At 38.0% G+C, this 16,231-nt stretch overlaps 1 protein-coding gene and 1 non-coding gene across 2 annotated transcripts in view; both read left to right on the forward strand.

Moving 5' to 3' along the window:
- The window catches only part of EP400 (E1A binding protein p400), a 192,368-nt gene that overhangs the window by 31,056 nt on the left and 145,081 nt on the right, over positions 1–16,231 (forward strand). The window contains exons 17-30 of the mRNA XM_069088665.1: positions 714–910; positions 1,920–2,031; positions 2,220–2,363; positions 5,959–6,117; positions 6,331–6,414; positions 6,932–7,063; positions 7,441–7,485; positions 7,572–7,725; positions 8,180–8,439; positions 8,604–8,777; positions 11,291–11,427; positions 11,606–11,662; positions 12,477–12,555; positions 12,688–12,954. Of these exons, the coding sequence (XP_068944766.1) occupies positions 714–910; positions 1,920–2,031; positions 2,220–2,363; positions 5,959–6,117; positions 6,331–6,414; positions 6,932–7,063; positions 7,441–7,485; positions 7,572–7,725; positions 8,180–8,439; positions 8,604–8,777; positions 11,291–11,427; positions 11,606–11,662; positions 12,477–12,555; positions 12,688–12,954 (2,001 nt within the window). The remainder of the gene's footprint in view (positions 1–713; positions 911–1,919; positions 2,032–2,219; positions 2,364–5,958; positions 6,118–6,330; positions 6,415–6,931; positions 7,064–7,440; positions 7,486–7,571; positions 7,726–8,179; positions 8,440–8,603; positions 8,778–11,290; positions 11,428–11,605; positions 11,663–12,476; positions 12,556–12,687; positions 12,955–16,231) is intronic.
- LOC138143185 (small nucleolar RNA SNORA49) lies at positions 118–252 on the forward strand. The gene has a single exon (XR_011163641.1). It is a non-coding gene; the product is annotated as a small nucleolar RNA SNORA49 (small nucleolar RNA).

The following is a 16,231-nucleotide window of genomic DNA, read 5'->3' on the forward strand; positions in this document are numbered from 1 at the left end:
AAATATAATATTTTTGTGAAATAGGATGGTTTTGAAATTCAATGAAGTCCAAATTTTTTTTTAAAGAGTATTTAATTTAATTAGCATCTGTCACTAATGAGCACACATGTCTCCCTTCTTCCTCAGCCTTACTCCAGGGGCTTTCTTGCCCATAGAGTGCCCTGGCATTGCCTGAGGAGATATCAGAAAGCACATTTCCCTCCCCAATAAGAGCTGTATTTTCTTTTGGGGCCTACAGTTGGAGCTGACATTAATTGTAGAAGAGTATTTCATTTTTCCACTTTTTTGTGACTGATGAACCAAATATAACTTAAGCATTCTTAAAATTTCTTTATTATAAGTAGTTAAAAATCATTGTGTAAGGGCAGAAATAAGTCAGCATGTATTTTGCTAAAAATTAGAACATTTTCAAAAGTGAGTTTCAATATTAAAGTAACCATGGTGCACTATTCCTCAAATAAAACAGTAGTTAGGCACTTTAGATTTCAGAATACAGTCTAATTTATGGATAGTATTTAAATGCTAACTAGAGAAGGAAATGGCAAACCAGTCCAGTATCTTTGCCAAGAAAATCCCATGGACAACATTGACCTGCTATGGTCCATGGGGTCACAAAGAGTTGCACATGACTGAATGAACAGCAACAATTAATTACTAGTCTTCTATTTAATTTTTTATTATTTACTCTTATAACCGTTTCATTTCTAATTTAGGAACTGATGAAGAGTTTTAACAAAGACAAGCGGATATTTTGTGCCATTCTTTCCACCCACAGTCGCTCTACAGGTATAAATCTTGTAGAAGCTGACACAGTTGTGTTTTACGATAATGACTTAAATCCCGTGATGGATGCAAAGGCTCAAGAATGGTGTGATAGAATTGGGAGAAGCAAGGACATCCACATATACAGGTAATTTTCATGACAAGAATCTATTTTTGTTTTTATATGACTGAAAGCTTCAGTAAAGTGTTTCCCAGACATAAACCACGTACCTAACAAAAATTAAAGATCAACGTTTTTTCTACAAGGAAGATTAAAACATTTCATCTTTCAGGTGAATTAACTTGCCTTTTTTCCTATTCATTTGTATCTCACCAATTTTTATATTAATTTGTTTTTGTTATTCTGCCTTTTTTTTTTCATTTTTTTGGCCCCTTCAAATACTCAAATGCTGGAAAAGCAATTGATGTTAATGGATGTACTTAAAATTTTATAAAATATAATTAAAAGTTTTTGAAAGAAGTTGAACCTACTTTTCTTGCCATTAACTGCAAGCATCAGAACTGTAAACTGAATATAAATGTGTGTGTGTGTATTTAAGAAAATTATAAAACCCTGTGGTGTATACTTTTAGAGCTTTCTAAAACTTCTGGTCTCAGAATTGTACAGAAAGACTATAATTCTATTTTTAGTGTTTGATGAATGACTCTTAGTTATAGCTTCTTATACATCTCTATGAAAACAGCCTTTAACTAGACATCGATGTCTCTTGTTTGATGTCCTTGTTTCATAACACAATTCAACATTATTTAGTTGGGTCTCATGTTTTTGATATGTGATCAGAAATAGTAATGTGTGGGGTCCAAGTCAGTGGATTCATAGGCAGGGTCCCAGCTCATGTTTTTGGCTTGATTACACTGCTTTTTAGTTTTGCTACCTTGGATAGGTCATTTATCTCTCTGAGCCTCAATTTTTTTTTTAAAATCTGTACAATGTGTATAATATCTGCCCAATTTACAGAGTTGTGGATATCAAATGAAATGAGTGAAAGTGCTTTGGAAGCTTCAAGTCCATCTGTATTTAAACTTTATCATCATCATTTTTAGAAGCAATCCCTGCTGTTTTATCAGTGCCTTCTGGCTCTGTACTTTTTCATTGTCACTCAAAACGAAATAATAAATATTTTCTTCTTGTGTAGGCTTGTGAGTGGTAATTCTATAGAAGAAAAATTGTTGAAAAATGGAACTAAAGATTTGATAAGAGAGGTTGCTGCTCAAGGAAATGACTACTCCATGGCATTTTTAACTCAGGTATTTTTAATGTGTTGAAAATCCTTAGAGTCAAGTTATATCATACAATTTGTTGCATTGTTTTTAATGGATACTCAGAACAGGATAATTTGTAGCATTAATTCTTCACACCTAGAGCTTTGAGTTAAGGTTGGATATAAAAGTGTGTCCTTAATTGTTGAAAGACATGATCATTTTAATTTTTTCAGCAAACTATCCAGGAGCTATTTGATGTTCACTCTCCTGTAGAAGACTCTGGTTTCAGAGTTAAAGCTGAAGAATTTGTTGTTCTTCCTCAGGAGCCCTCTGCCTCAGAAGCAATTGCACCTAAAATCGCAAGGCCTTTTATAGAGGTAACTTTTCCTGAAGAAGCAGCTGGCAAAAGGATGTCCTTTTTAGAGACCCCAACCACTTTGCCTTTTCTTTCTCCCACTTTCTCACATCACTAAAGTTGATGCTCTCTAGTTTCAGTGGACCTCAACCCTGATTATTACATTTGGTCCATCTGCTCCTTTCTAGCTACATTTGAATCCATTCTGCATCTTAACTCTTTAGTTTTCTGTGTTGGTGTTACCTGCACTGCTACTCCCTTGCCTTTTTGAAATTCTATCTCCAATTCTGGAGCACCCCAGTAGTTTGGTTTTTAGCTTCTTCAGGCAGAACATTGTCTACTGAAGAAAGACACAAAACCATACAGATCTGACTCATTTTTATTTGGATATGGATGCTTTACAGTAACCCTTTTATTCATCTCCTTGATTTCATTACTGTCCAGTACCTCTTTCGCTCCCTGTTTGTTATTCAGTCATTTTAGTGGTGTCTCTCTGTGACCCCATTTTGGGGTTTTGTTGGCAGAAATACTGGAGTGGTTTGCCATTTCCTTCTCCAACTCATTTCACAACTGATGCAAACAAGATTAAGTGACTTGGCCATGTTCGCACAGCTGATGTCTGAGACCAGATTTGAAGTCATGAAGACAAGTCTTCCTGCCTCCAAGCCCAGTGCTTTATTCTCTGGGTTACCTAGCTGACCCAAACCCATCCCAAGTAGCAATTTCAAGTCCTCTCTGTTTTCAAGTTTCTCATGTCTTCCTTAATAAGCTCATATCATAAATCTGCCATGATTCTGTCATGTCTTCCTTCACTATTAGCAAATGATTTTATCTCCTATTTTAACTCTGAAGATTATGGCCATTTTTTTTTTTTTGGAGTGTCCCATCTTGCCTCTTCTTCACTGAGAAAAATTCTTGTAACAGATAATTGTGTTCCTCATCTTTATAAGGCTTATTACTCTTCTTTCTATTTCCTAGATTTTCTGACATTGTGACTTCTAAAGAATCTTGTTTAATTACTCCTGAGTTAATGTCTGAAATGAGTTTCTTCCCTTAATTTCTACTTGTTAACGTCCTTCCTTTTCTTCAAGATGCAAGAGAGTTCTTCAAGTGTTGCCCCTCTATAAAGATTTTTTTTGAATCCCTTAAATTTCTTATAGGACCTTGTCTGGACCTTTCCCTTGTACTTACTGCTTAGCAGTTTGTATCTTATATTTGTCCCTCTTAGATTGCAAATTGTTGAGAAGAGCATCTGTAATTTAACTTTATCCCTTGTCATCTAGTACAACGTCCTGCACATATTAGATACTTAACAGAAGTTTAATTGGACTGTTTAATTCTGAGCCTTTCTTTGTCTTTATCTCCTTTTCCACTGTCTCATGTTCTTCTTTCAAATGTATAAATTTTCCCCATTTTGAAATAAAAAACCACAAAAGTTCTTTTGACCCTATTTACTTCTCTAGCAATTCATATTTCTTTCTTTCCTTTTCCTGGCAAAATTCTCTAATAATATGGTCAATATCAACTATTTCTGTTTCTTTATGACAACTCTTGACCCCCTGAAATCTGACTTGTGACCATACACTATGAAAACTAAACTCCTCTAAAAGTCATTTCTGTTCTCCTTTATAAATCCAATTCTCAGTCTGTGATGTCCTTAAGGTACTTGATCTAACTTGTCTCTTGGTCTTCGCTTCTTTGATTCTATACTCCCGTGGTTTTCTACCTACCTTGATATCACTACTTTTCAGGTAGGGACTATGAACATCCCCTAGGATTTAGACCTGAACCCTTTGATCCTAGAATCACAGTATTTGAGAGTTGAAAGGGATCTAATTGGCATATAGTATAGCCCATAGGTGAAAGGAATTTCTTTTATGCGTGATGTGATCCTCTAGCTTCTGTCACAAAGAAGCAGAACCCATCTCTCCCCAAGGTAGTCCATTCCACTTTGGTGAACTTCTGCTTGTTGGGACTTCTGCACATGTGTCTGCAGAGGCGGCCAAAGAGAAGAAGTCATAAAAAAATCCCTTCTCTACAGGATACTTACTTCACATAAGGATTCACATACTTAAAGATAGCTTCGGATCCCTTTCTGAGTTTTCTTTTCCCTTGTCATGTACTCAATGCCCTTCCCTCTCCAAGTTGTCCTCCTTTGTTCGTGCTAAGTCTTGCTTACTTCAGATGGCATCTGGTCTGATGATGTCAGAGGACAGGAGGACTCCAAAGCTGCCCTTCTCTTCCTACAGCCCAAGATCCCGTTAGCTTTTTTAGCTGCCCTACAACACTGCTGCCCTAGCTCTTTATAGATTCTTCTCCACAATGAATTCAGTGCACATCTAGAATGATAGAGCTAGAGCAGAGCCTCCAAGAACAATGAAACGAACCTCATTTTATAGCTTAGTATTCTTAGGTGCAGACATCAGGGAGGACTTGTCCCCAAATGCCATAGCTAGGGCAGAACCAAAACTGGAAATAGGTCTCCTTATTCCTTATCCACTTTTTTTCCTACTCTGTTGTTTTTGTTGTTGAGTCATGTCTTATTCGTTGTGATCTATACCGATTGCCACATCTGTTCTTCCTTTGAAGCATTCATTTTTTTACTTTCCTCTTTATTTGAAGGGTTCTCCACATACTCTAGGGACTCATCACCTTATGCCTAGGTAGCTGCAGTATTTTCTCATGCTCTAGTTTTTGCCTTTAACTCCTTCAGGTTATCTGTCAAATCACTGCCATAGCAATCTTTCCAAGATGGGGGTTTCCTCTTGTGATTCCTTGGGAACCTATGATCTCACTTGCTTTACTAGAAGAAGTCACATGGCTGGTTAAACTCACACTCTGACACTTACTGCTGGTTTGCTCCAGGCAGCTCCTGTAACTTTTAGTGCCCCTCAAGTTACCTGTGGTTCTGTATCCTGGGATCCTGTTTAAACCCTTCGTTCTGTCCAGAGAAGCTGTTGGGTATGTGGAAGACACTGGGTCTGGGTTCCAGGCCTGGTTGTGCTGCCCTTACAACCCGGGGCCTGCCATTTCTCTTCTCTGGGCCTCTGGCTTCTTTATTTGTAGAATGAAAAGTTTGGAATGGATGACTTCTGGCATACCTTCTAAGCTTGAAGTCTGTAATCCTATGATATGTTTTTCCATTGTCCTCAGAACATTCTATATTCATTCCCAGCTCCATCTTTCCTTTATATCCTTCTTTTCCTGTCCACCTGTCTATATCTATGTCTTACCCATGGATGTTTTGAGCTGTGAGCCCATTTTATCAAGTCTACTATTGAATGCTCTTTTATAATGGGTGGGAGATTGAACTAGGTGACTTTCTAAGTCCTGTTTGGATCATTCTTGTAAGGTAAAACTCTTTTAGTTTCTCATCAGAATCTTTTATGTTTATGTCTTTTCTTCCTAAGTAGGCTGTAAGAAATAGTGTAAACTTTTCTACAATGCTACATGGACAAATATTTATTCAGTGGAAGTGTCGGTGACCTTGCAGGGTAGGGGTGAGGGAATGTGATTTTTATAATGTGCCCAGTTGAATAAAATGTTTTAGAAATCTTCTCTTTTAATGATTCTTTTAAAAATACATAAAATTTTACTTGAAAATGTGTTTTCTCAAGGCTCTTAAGAGCATTGAATATTTGGAGGATGACACCCCAAGATATGAAGAAACAGCAGTGTCTGAAACAAGTGCTGATATTCTGTCATCAGAATTAGATGATCCAAGAGTTAACGAAGAACCTTCCCAGTTAGAAGAATTAGCTGACTTTATGGAACAGGTGCAGTGATTTTAAATACTCATTTTTAAACCTTTACATTTTTAAGATTTATGTTCAACATGGGTAGCAACAGTATTGATTCCCACATGGAATGTTTCATATTTAATTGGGACATGTATGTGATTCATTATTTAAAATGTTGGACTGAAAAAGAGACTTGGATTTTATTAGCTTCCTACTAACAATCTTTGGAAAATGTGTATTTTGAAACAGCTCACACCAATTGAGAAGTATGCTTTGAATTATCTTGAATTATTCCATGCTTCCATTGATCAGGAAAAACCAAGAGACATTGAGGTAAGAGAATAGTTTCATGCATCAGAGTTTAAAATGGATATGACCTACATGCAATTTTAAAACAATCACATCATAAGAACTATTTGAGAAAGTAACATAGTAACTTATAAGTACTTAGCTATTTACAGTTTACAGTGCACTTTCACTCATGCCAAGCCTCTGAAATGAGGAAACTTGGGCTTCTTGCCTTGCATCATACAGATAGATAATGAATATAATTTCTAATAGATTTGGAGAAGCTTATGTAAGCAGAGGGGTAGATTTGTATGTAACTTTGTATTGGAGAGAGATTGTGTTTGAGAATAATGGAATGCATCCTAGATTACAAGTCATAAATAAATGTTAGCATTAGTGTAAAAAAAAGTGGTCTGTGTTTAGTAAAAGTTGTGGAAAGAAGAGAAAAAGAAAGAAGAAATTAGGAATGAAGGTGGTAGCACATAATAGAATTTGTGCTTATGATTTTCTGTTGCTAGACAAGATTTTTAGAAGTGTCTTTCCTGCTTAATTCTGTCCCTAGGAGGTAGCAATAGCTTCAAAGGAGTGGGAATCCAATAATATGAAACGACTTAAAGAGAGGGATGCCACAGTACTATTAGAAGAGGAGGAGGAAGAATTACTGACATATACCAGAGAAGATGCCTACAACATGGTAATGTCAGGATACCTCTCAAACCCCAAGAAAGAAACTATTTGGGCATCATTGTTGGAGGTGTTTGTAATTGTAGACATGGCTGCACATATTTTTTAATATTAAAAACTATTATCAAGTGTATGTTGTAATCAAGAAACATATCTTCCATGAAAATGTGTAACTGATCCATTTCTGATTAAAAACACAAATTGCCTTCTGGGGTAAGGCTTTTTGTAAAATCTTACTAATCATTAGGAAAAAATATATATCTTCCACAATACACTGATTGTACTTATTTTAGATACAGCAATTAAAATCCTTTGTCTTATTCTTAAGCAGAATGGTGCATGTTCAGTGATCCCTTAAATCCTTAATATTCCCCATTTCTCCTACAGGAATATGTTTATGAAGATACTGATGGGCAGACAGAAATTATGCCAGTGAGTCACTTCATTCAATCCATTTCACTGTCAAGCAGATTTCATGTTATGTGACAAATGTAATAGAAAATATTTTCCTTGTACAGCTTTGGACTCCTCCCACTCCTCCTCAGGATGACAATGACATCTATATTGACTCAGTCATGTGTCTGATGTATGAGAACACACCCATCCCTGAATCTAAGCTGCCTCCAGTGTATGTACGGAAGGAGCGTAAGCGACACAAGACAGATCCTTCTGGTAAATGAGGCCATGATAATTCTTAGATGGACTTACTGACAATATGTGTCTGCTGGTCTGGGCAATTTGTGTATCTAGTCTTATGAGAGTGTGCAGTATCACTTGCCATTTGAGAGACCTAGTTACTTGGCTCATCAAGCTTATAAAAGGAGACAAGTAGTTGTATTCAAATATTTTTCCTTGTCTTATCTCTTGTTTTAGTTATATTTGAGTTAAAAATTAAAATGTAACTTAACCAAAACCCTTCAAATGTTATTTACAAGGCATGTGAGTTCATACACCTCATTAAGCACTGGGGGAGGAGACACACTAATTTACTGATAACAGTTTGCATTTTATGGAGTCTGACTAACATAGCACTGTGTAGACACTGTCTCTTTGCCCAGTAGTATATACCATTTCCTTTGCTCATTTTGATCACTTTCACCAATGTTCTGTTATCTTCTTGCTAAAGAAGGCGTCTCTTCCTTAGCTGTCGGTCGGAAGAAGAAGCAGCGGCATGGGGAGGCTGTCATTCCTCCTCGATCCCTCTTTGACCGGGCAACTCCAGGGATGTTGAAAATGCGGCGAGAGGGCAAAGAACAGAAGAAGAACATTCTGTTGAAGCAACAGACTCAGTTTGCCAAACCTTTGCCAACTTTTGCTAAACCCACAGCAGAGTCTGGGCAGGACAACCCAGAGTGGCTCATTAGTGAAGATTGGGCCTTGCTGCAGGTGAGAGAGACCTTGCCTAGGATTCTTTCGGTCTGCCTCTTCCCACTCTTGTGCTGTTCCAAGCTTCTACGTTCTTCTGTAGCAAGTCTTGATTAGACATGGAAAAATAAATTAATTTGTGCTTTTGTTGACATATTTTAATCTGAAACATCTTCTGTTTTTAGGCTGTAAAGCAGCTGCTTGAGCTTCCTTTAAATCTCACTGTTGTGTCACCAGCGCATACTCCTAATTGGGATCTTGTTAGCGATGTTGTTAATTCTTGCAGCCGAGTTTATCGATCTTCCAAACAGTGCCGAAACCGCTATGAAAATGTCATCATTCCAAGAGAAGAGGGAAAGGTGAGTTTAAACTCAGTTATACTTTTCTGGCAACTAGATACAGAAGAACAGTAATTTTAAATTTTTATTTCTAGATCAAATGATTTTCATCAAGCCACTGTATATCATTTGAAGCAACCCTTTCCACCCAGCAGCAAAATTCTATTCTGAAATTGTTCATCGGTGAAGTCACCTTATTATTATAGCACATCATTATTTTCTGTTTAACAGAGTTGTGGATTAAGAGCAAAAGAATTGCTCCTTTATACTAATCTTTACTTTGGTTGCAGAAGAGATTATTGAGTTAATTTTATCAAATTGTTTTGTCACTAAACCCTCCTTTAATCTCTTGGTGTGTTACAGTGGCTTTAAGGGGACTAAGTTGCATATTGATTGTTTCAAGTTTAAAAAAGAATGTCTAAAATTACAGTATTTACGGTGCATTTACAATGTAGCCAACTATTTAGCAACTTTTGTTTAAAAAAAAAAGATGCAGAAAGGAAGAGGAACTATTTTTTTCCCCACTAGAGATAAAGAACATTCGTGTCTCCACTTTGCAATGTTTTTTTTCTCGGACCCTGTTTGGTTGTCTCTTTCTGTTTTTTCATCTGACTTTCCTCATGCAACCACCTCTTTCATGCTTCATGATTTCTTGCCTCTCTGTGGGACAATCTCAGAACTGTGTAGTACTGGAAAGCATCTGGCTTTAAGTCCATGTCAAGTGAAATACATTTTGGTGAGTGCAGTGATCTTTCTCTATACCATGCCCTATTTGTTGGTAATGTAGCCTATTGAGTGAAGGGATTTATTTGAACAGAAGTTAAAAATGGCGATAGGATCTACATCCACTCTAACCAAATTCTTGGATTCCTGCCAGAGCGTGAACACGTGGTTATGTCTTTCCATCAGTAACAAGGTACTAAGTCAGGCATTTTTAGGGAGTCCTCCAAAATTTTATTTGATAAATAAATATTTTGGGGGATAAATTTAGAAGTTTTTATTTGAGAAAATTACTTGCTTTCTGTATGGATCATTTTTTTTATTGTTTGAAAATTTTGAACATTTCTTTGCTTCAAACAAAAACAAGCTTTCTTCATAATAGCATTATGAGATATCTTCATAAAAGAGACTTCCTGAAGTGCTTTGTGCCTGTGTATTTTGGAAGCATTCATGGTAATTAGCCATAACCTTAATATGGAAAAAAAAATTAAAGCAAAAATGTTTTCTTTTCTTATAGCTGATTTATAAAAAGGCAAAAATATTTATAAGGTATGACGGTGATATTCTGAATAAATTGGAAAACCTTGTTTTAGAGCTGATGCAAAGAAGCACACATAAAAAGACAGACTCAGAATTCTTATAGTTCACAAAAGTTTGACTGTTCAGAATTTCCTATAGTGCCTTTCATTCCTAGAGCTAAAGGATTTGCTTCTGGGCATTACAGAACAAATAGTAACCCACTTAACAGCAGCAGGAGAAGACTCCCTGCATCTCCTACCTTGTTATTCCATCAGAGTTTGAAATGGTCATGGGAACCAGACTTGGGAGAATCAGGTCCTAGGTCCCTGGTGTGGCAGAATAGAGCCTGCTGGCACTGAGGAGGCAAAGTGGACTTCTCACTCCCTCAGAGCCAAAATGGTTCACGTCAGCAGGAATTCCCTTACCGCTTCCTTAACTTTGCCTTGGCGTAATTTCATTATCTGGTATAGTGTGATGTTCTCAGTCTTTTTTTCTGTTTTTCTTTTCTCATTATCTTTCTCTGCTGAATTTTATATTTTGGAAGTGCTACATATATGGGACTATAGAACAATTATAAGTTAGCTTGTGATATTGTAATCTTGCATGCATAGTTTTTGGTTCTAAATTTCCTTGAACATTACTCTCTGGGACTCCTTTTCCTCATCTGTAAAGTGAGAGGGTTGGAATAAAATGATTACCATGTCTCTTCCAGCTCTAATATTTTGCACTTTTAAGATTTCTTGGGAGTATGAATTTGTTATTTAAAGAGAAGGGAAAATTTGTCTAACACAGTAACTCAAATCTTTTCCTAAGGTGGTACTTTCATTCATCATTGAAAGTTTGTCATTCTAATATTCTTCTTTTTTTTGCCTTTTGGAGGGCAATTGGGGTTAAGTAACTTGCCCAAGTTTACACGGCTAGTGTTTTTGTGTGGGTATTAAGTGTCTGAGGCTGGAACTGAATTCGGGTCCTCCTGAATTTGGGTCCTCATGACTCCGGGGCCAGTGCTTTACTCACTGTGCCACCTAGCTGCCCCCTCTAATATTCTTCTTAATATATGAAGGAAACCTGTTTCCCTTGCTGAGTTCCATGACATGTAAATTTGGACACTTCAAGTTTCTACTAACATAAATATTTCATAGGGGTGAAAGAAGTTTGTGAGTATTTAATCTTAGAAAGTTTAACTTGTATATCTGTTAGCTTCCAAATAAGCAATCCCTGTCTTGAAGTGTGGAGTAATTATAGGTTCTTGTTGATATTTTAATTTTGATTGACTCTCATCTCATTTGTTTCAGAGCAAAAACAACCGTCCTCTTCGTACGAGCCAGATCTATGCCCAAGATGAAAATGCTACCCACACCCAGTTGTACACAAATCACTTTGATTTAATGAAAATGACTGCCGGGAAGAGAAGTCCCCCAATCAAGCCTCTGTATGTTTCTCGAATGCTCATTTTCTGTTAATTTTGCTTGAGGTGTGAGTACAGTATCTCGTGGTAAATCTTTTTGTATGTAGTGAGTTTAAACATCTCCCTTTCCATCTGTCAGACTTTGGTTTGGAAAAGTTTTATGCTTTCAGCATTTGTCTCCTCTCCATTCTGTTCATTTCAGACTGGGCATGAATCCTTTCCAGAAGAACCCAAAGCATGCTTCAGTGCTAGCAGAGAGGTAAGTGACTGTGTATTTTTTTTTTAAGCAGCCGGAGTTAAGTAACTTGCTCAAGGTTACATGGCCAGTTATTTCTGGGTGTGGTGCTGAGTGTCCGAGCCTGGGATTCGATCTCCAGGTCATCCCAACACTGGAGTCGGTGCTCTTACTCGCTGAGCCACCTAAGCAATTGGGGTTAAGTAACTTGCTCAAGGTTATACGGCCAGGTGTTTCTGGGTGGGTGCTAAGTGTCTGAGCCCAGGGTTCGATCCCAGGTCATCCTGACACTGGAGCCGGTGCTCTTACTCTCTGTGCTACCTGGCCGCCCCTTGCCTGTGTATTTTTTATCCAGGCTTGTTTGAACCTGGATTCCCTCTGAGGTTTTACAGTAGCCATGGTTGGCTTTTGCCTTGGCTTTCCTGTTTTGGATCTTTAGAGAGCTATGTGAAGGATGCACTAGAAAGGCTGGAGATAGAGAGATGAATTATGACACTACTGTCTAGTAGTTCAGATGAGAGTTGATGAGAGTCTGAATTTGAAGTAGTCACATAAATGGAAAGAAGGGGACAGAACTATATCTTTAGTCCTTACCTAGCTTCTGAGCTGCAGTCCTAAAATGCATTCCTAAGGACTTCCTTGTCCATGGAGATTGAACATTTGATGGCCAGCAGCTTGGGAAATAGAGAATTTTAGCTGTCACGAAGGTCTTAGGAGAATATAAGCACCTGAAGGCAGGGGAGGGACTGTTTTATTTTTGTCCTGGTATATGCAGCACTCAACATAGTTGCAGGGCATGGATGCTTAATAAATTCCACATTTTTCCATTTGCTTTCAGTGGAATCAACTATGACAAACCCCTGCCTCCAATTCAGGTTGCATCTTTGCGTGCTGAGAGAATTGCAAAAGAGAAAAAGGTATGCAATTAAATACATTTCAGTCAGACTATATAGTCTAAAGCTGGAGAAAAAAAGGCTGTGCCTGTCAATGTGTGCGAGGACAAGAACCCCAGGGAATGGTGTTTGTAGTTGGGATTTCTCTCTTTTTAGGCTTTGGCTGAGCAGCAGAGGGCCCAGCAGCAGACGGGCACCCAGCCGCCCCAGCAGCAGCAGCAACAGCAGCAGCCTGGGCAGCAGGGAACAGCTGGGCAGCAGGCAGGCCAGGCCCAGCCTCAGGCCCAGCCTCCTGGGGTCCAGCAGCAGCAGCAGCAGCAGCAGCAGCAGCAGCAGCAACAGCAACAGCAGCAGCAGCAGCAGCAGCAGCAGCAGCAGCAGCAGCAGCAACAGCAGCAGCAGCAGCAGCAGCAACAAACAAAGGTGCAAATTACAATTACCACTGTGGCCAGCATGGCAGTATTGGTGAGAAGGGAGAAGTGTTTAACAACAGAAATAGACAAACATGTGGTTCAAACCAATGAGTCAAAAGAGTCAAAACAGTGAGTCAAAAGAGAAGTGATTCTTTTGTGAAGTCGTGAACATTCTGAAACCTAAATCACGAAACAAAAATCTTTGTTGTCTTAACTTAAGTAAAAAAATTAATAGTAACAGTATAGGTAAGATAATACCACATAGCATGGAAGAAATTTTTTAGTTAAAGTCCACTTGATATATTTTTGGAAAAAGAAATTGATAATAATTTGCTTTGGATTACTTTTTTCCAATGTTCCTACCTAGCATTTTATTCACTGTTTATGGGATTTTTAAAATTTAGTACATATCTAATATGGGAGTGATGAATCAGCCAAGAATAGAGAGTATATATCTAACTGAAAAATACTTAAGTTATAGACTAACAGAGGGCTTTTAAATTCAAGAATCATTTTTTGGTTCTTCAGTTTAATTCTACAAGCTCTCATTCAGTTTAATTCTACAAGCTCTCAATAAGTCCCATGCACCAAGCACCATACTTAGAATTGAGATTACAGAGATGGAGGTCCCTGCCCTTCAGGGACCTTCTCTTGGGGAGAAACATGTATCCAGATAATTCTATACTATAGACACACATATACATCACACACGTACACATATGCATACACACATATAGATAAATGAGAGATACCATGGTATAGCTGACCTTGAAACCAGGAAGACGTGGTTTTAACTGTTACTTCTGACACCTGTATGCTGTGTGACATGGGGTAAGTGACTTATCCTCTGTGCTGTAGATATCTCTATAGGACTATAAATTGTGGAGAAGTTGCTAACCTGAATTGTTAGAGAGAATTTCCTCCCCTAAAATAACCTTTTTAGCTGTAAAATCATAGGTCTAGTCCTTTGGCTGGCCTGCTGCATACAGTTCTGATCATGGAATTGGGGGGTGAGAATGGAGAATAACAGTGTAGGGAATTGGAAAAGATTGTCAAAGATTGGCCCTTGAGTTGATCTTTGAAAGGAGTGAGGAGCTTCAGGAGGCAGAAGTGAGGGCTGAGTGAAGGCACAGGAAGGGAGATGAACGACCTTGATGAGGCAAAACAAGTAGACCAATTGAGTTAGTACCTCAGGTGTATAAGGAGGGGAAACATAGGGAGGAGCCAATTTGTAAAGGCCTTCAAATGCCAAAGAGAGACCTTTTTTATCCAAGAAGGAGGAAAGAGCCTCTGGAATTTGATTGGACAGGGAAATGACAAGGTCAGACCTGGGCTTTAGGAATATTACTTTGGTAGCTAGATGAAAGATGGATTTGAGAGAATAGAGGCAATGGAGACCAATTAGGAGACTGTTGAGACTATGAATTTGGGTTGGTCATATAAGTGGAGGGAAGGGGACAGAGCTGTATCTTCAGTCCTCATCTGGCTTCTGAACTGCATTCCTAAAAAACTGCCTACTAGAAATCTCCACTTGGATGTTCTATGGCATGTCCAAAATAAAACTCCACTTCCCACCCTCAAAGTATCCCATTTTCTTTTCTAATTTTTCTCTTTCTGTCAAGAGTACTACCATTCCTCTATCAGTTTGGTCCATGGCTCCAGGCTCATTCTTGACTCTTCCTTCTCATCTGTCCCTCATCTTCAGTCCTGTTGATACCAACTTTTCAGCCCCTCAAATATAAAGACTCCATGTCTTCTCCATGTCCACAGTCAGCATGGGGGTTCAGACCCTTTGGCCTAGACCATTGTCATAGCCTCCTCATCATTCTCCTTGCTTTTTTACTTTTTCTTCTCTCCCAAATAGGTATTTTTAAAGCTTGGATTTGACCATACCCCTCCTGTTGAATAAGCTTCAGAGCCTGCCAGTTAGCCTGTGACAGAAGAGAATATGGGCATTTAAAGTCCTTCATAGTCTAGTGCCAGTTTGTCTCTAGACATTTTTCCCTTTCCTATTTCAGCATCTTCTCATAGTCTGTCTCCCTTGCCTAGAGTGCATTGTCTTTAGTCCTCACCTTCATCATGCAGAATCCCTGGCTTCTTTCTAAACAAGTCAGTTGCCACCTTTTCTGTTCTGAATTCTATGAATTCTCTTCCTGGAGTGTGGTTGAATCTAGCATACAGATTATTTTGGGTTTATTATGTATATGTCTCTTGTTGAGGATGATTGTTTTTCTTTAGTAGAGTGACTTGAGGGCAGGGACTGTTTAGTTTTTGTTTTTGTAACTGTGTTTGCACATAGTAGGTGATTAAAAAGTGTTGAGTTGGAATGATGAATGAAAGTTGTTGTGGAGGTAGAGTCAGTCCCCAAGGTAGTCAGTCTCCTGTCCTTTTCCTTTGATCTCTTTCCCTTTATGTAACTTGTGTCTCTAATATAGAAAAACCAAAAAAAGGCTCATTCTTCAGTCAAAACAGGATCTGTTGTGGTTTTTTCTTCTCATCAGAGTGATATCAAAATGAAATCTACTGGCATTCTTTCTGTATTTGCATTTGGTACCTCCATAAACCTGCTACTTAGGTCATGTGGGTAACCTGTTAGATGTAGTTCTTTAAATAAGGATTGTATATTACACTGTATTTCTTATGAACAATTATAGCTTTTTAGTATTAATCAGAATGGAGGTAAAGTATTGATCCTTCAAATATACTTGGAGCTTCTCTAGTAGCAAATAAGACTAACTCATCTAGCGTCATGAGCTTCCTGTGTCACAAAGACTTGAGTGGGGCCACAGCCAGGGTCAGGTTCCCAAAGTACAGGAATATTAGTGAGAAGTCCATAGACAATCCAAATAGTTTTTATGTAGTGGAATTTTAATGAGTATTTGCTAGAAATTGCATTTCAGGTCTGAGGGACGACCTACATTAAAGTGTGATTTCTTTTTACTAAATCAGTATTTGAACTTATAAGGGACAAATACAGTAAAGAAAAGAGAGACATGTGCATTTTTCATTTTTAATCTCTTTAGTCCTTGAATCTGTAGTTGTTTTAATGAACATTTTTGGCAGGTTTTTGGTAGAGATGATTAAAATGTTTAAGTTGAGGAACTTGAAGGCTAATTGATTCATTGGTGGGAAAAGACCAGAGTAATAAAAATCCTATCTCATCCTCCCCAAATTCACTTGAATTTATTATACACAAGTCATGGTCACATAACATTTATACAAGGGCCATTATATTGACATGGACTAAATAAAGTATTTTGGTATACAGGATTATTCTTCTAGAGCTT

Source organism: Petaurus breviceps, unplaced genomic scaffold (genome assembly GCF_028583685.1).
Source record: "Petaurus breviceps papuanus isolate PSGF00001 unplaced genomic scaffold, PetGlider_PUasm1.0 103, whole genome shotgun sequence".
NCBI classification, from domain to species: Eukaryota; Metazoa; Chordata; class Mammalia; order Diprotodontia; family Petauridae; genus Petaurus; species Petaurus breviceps.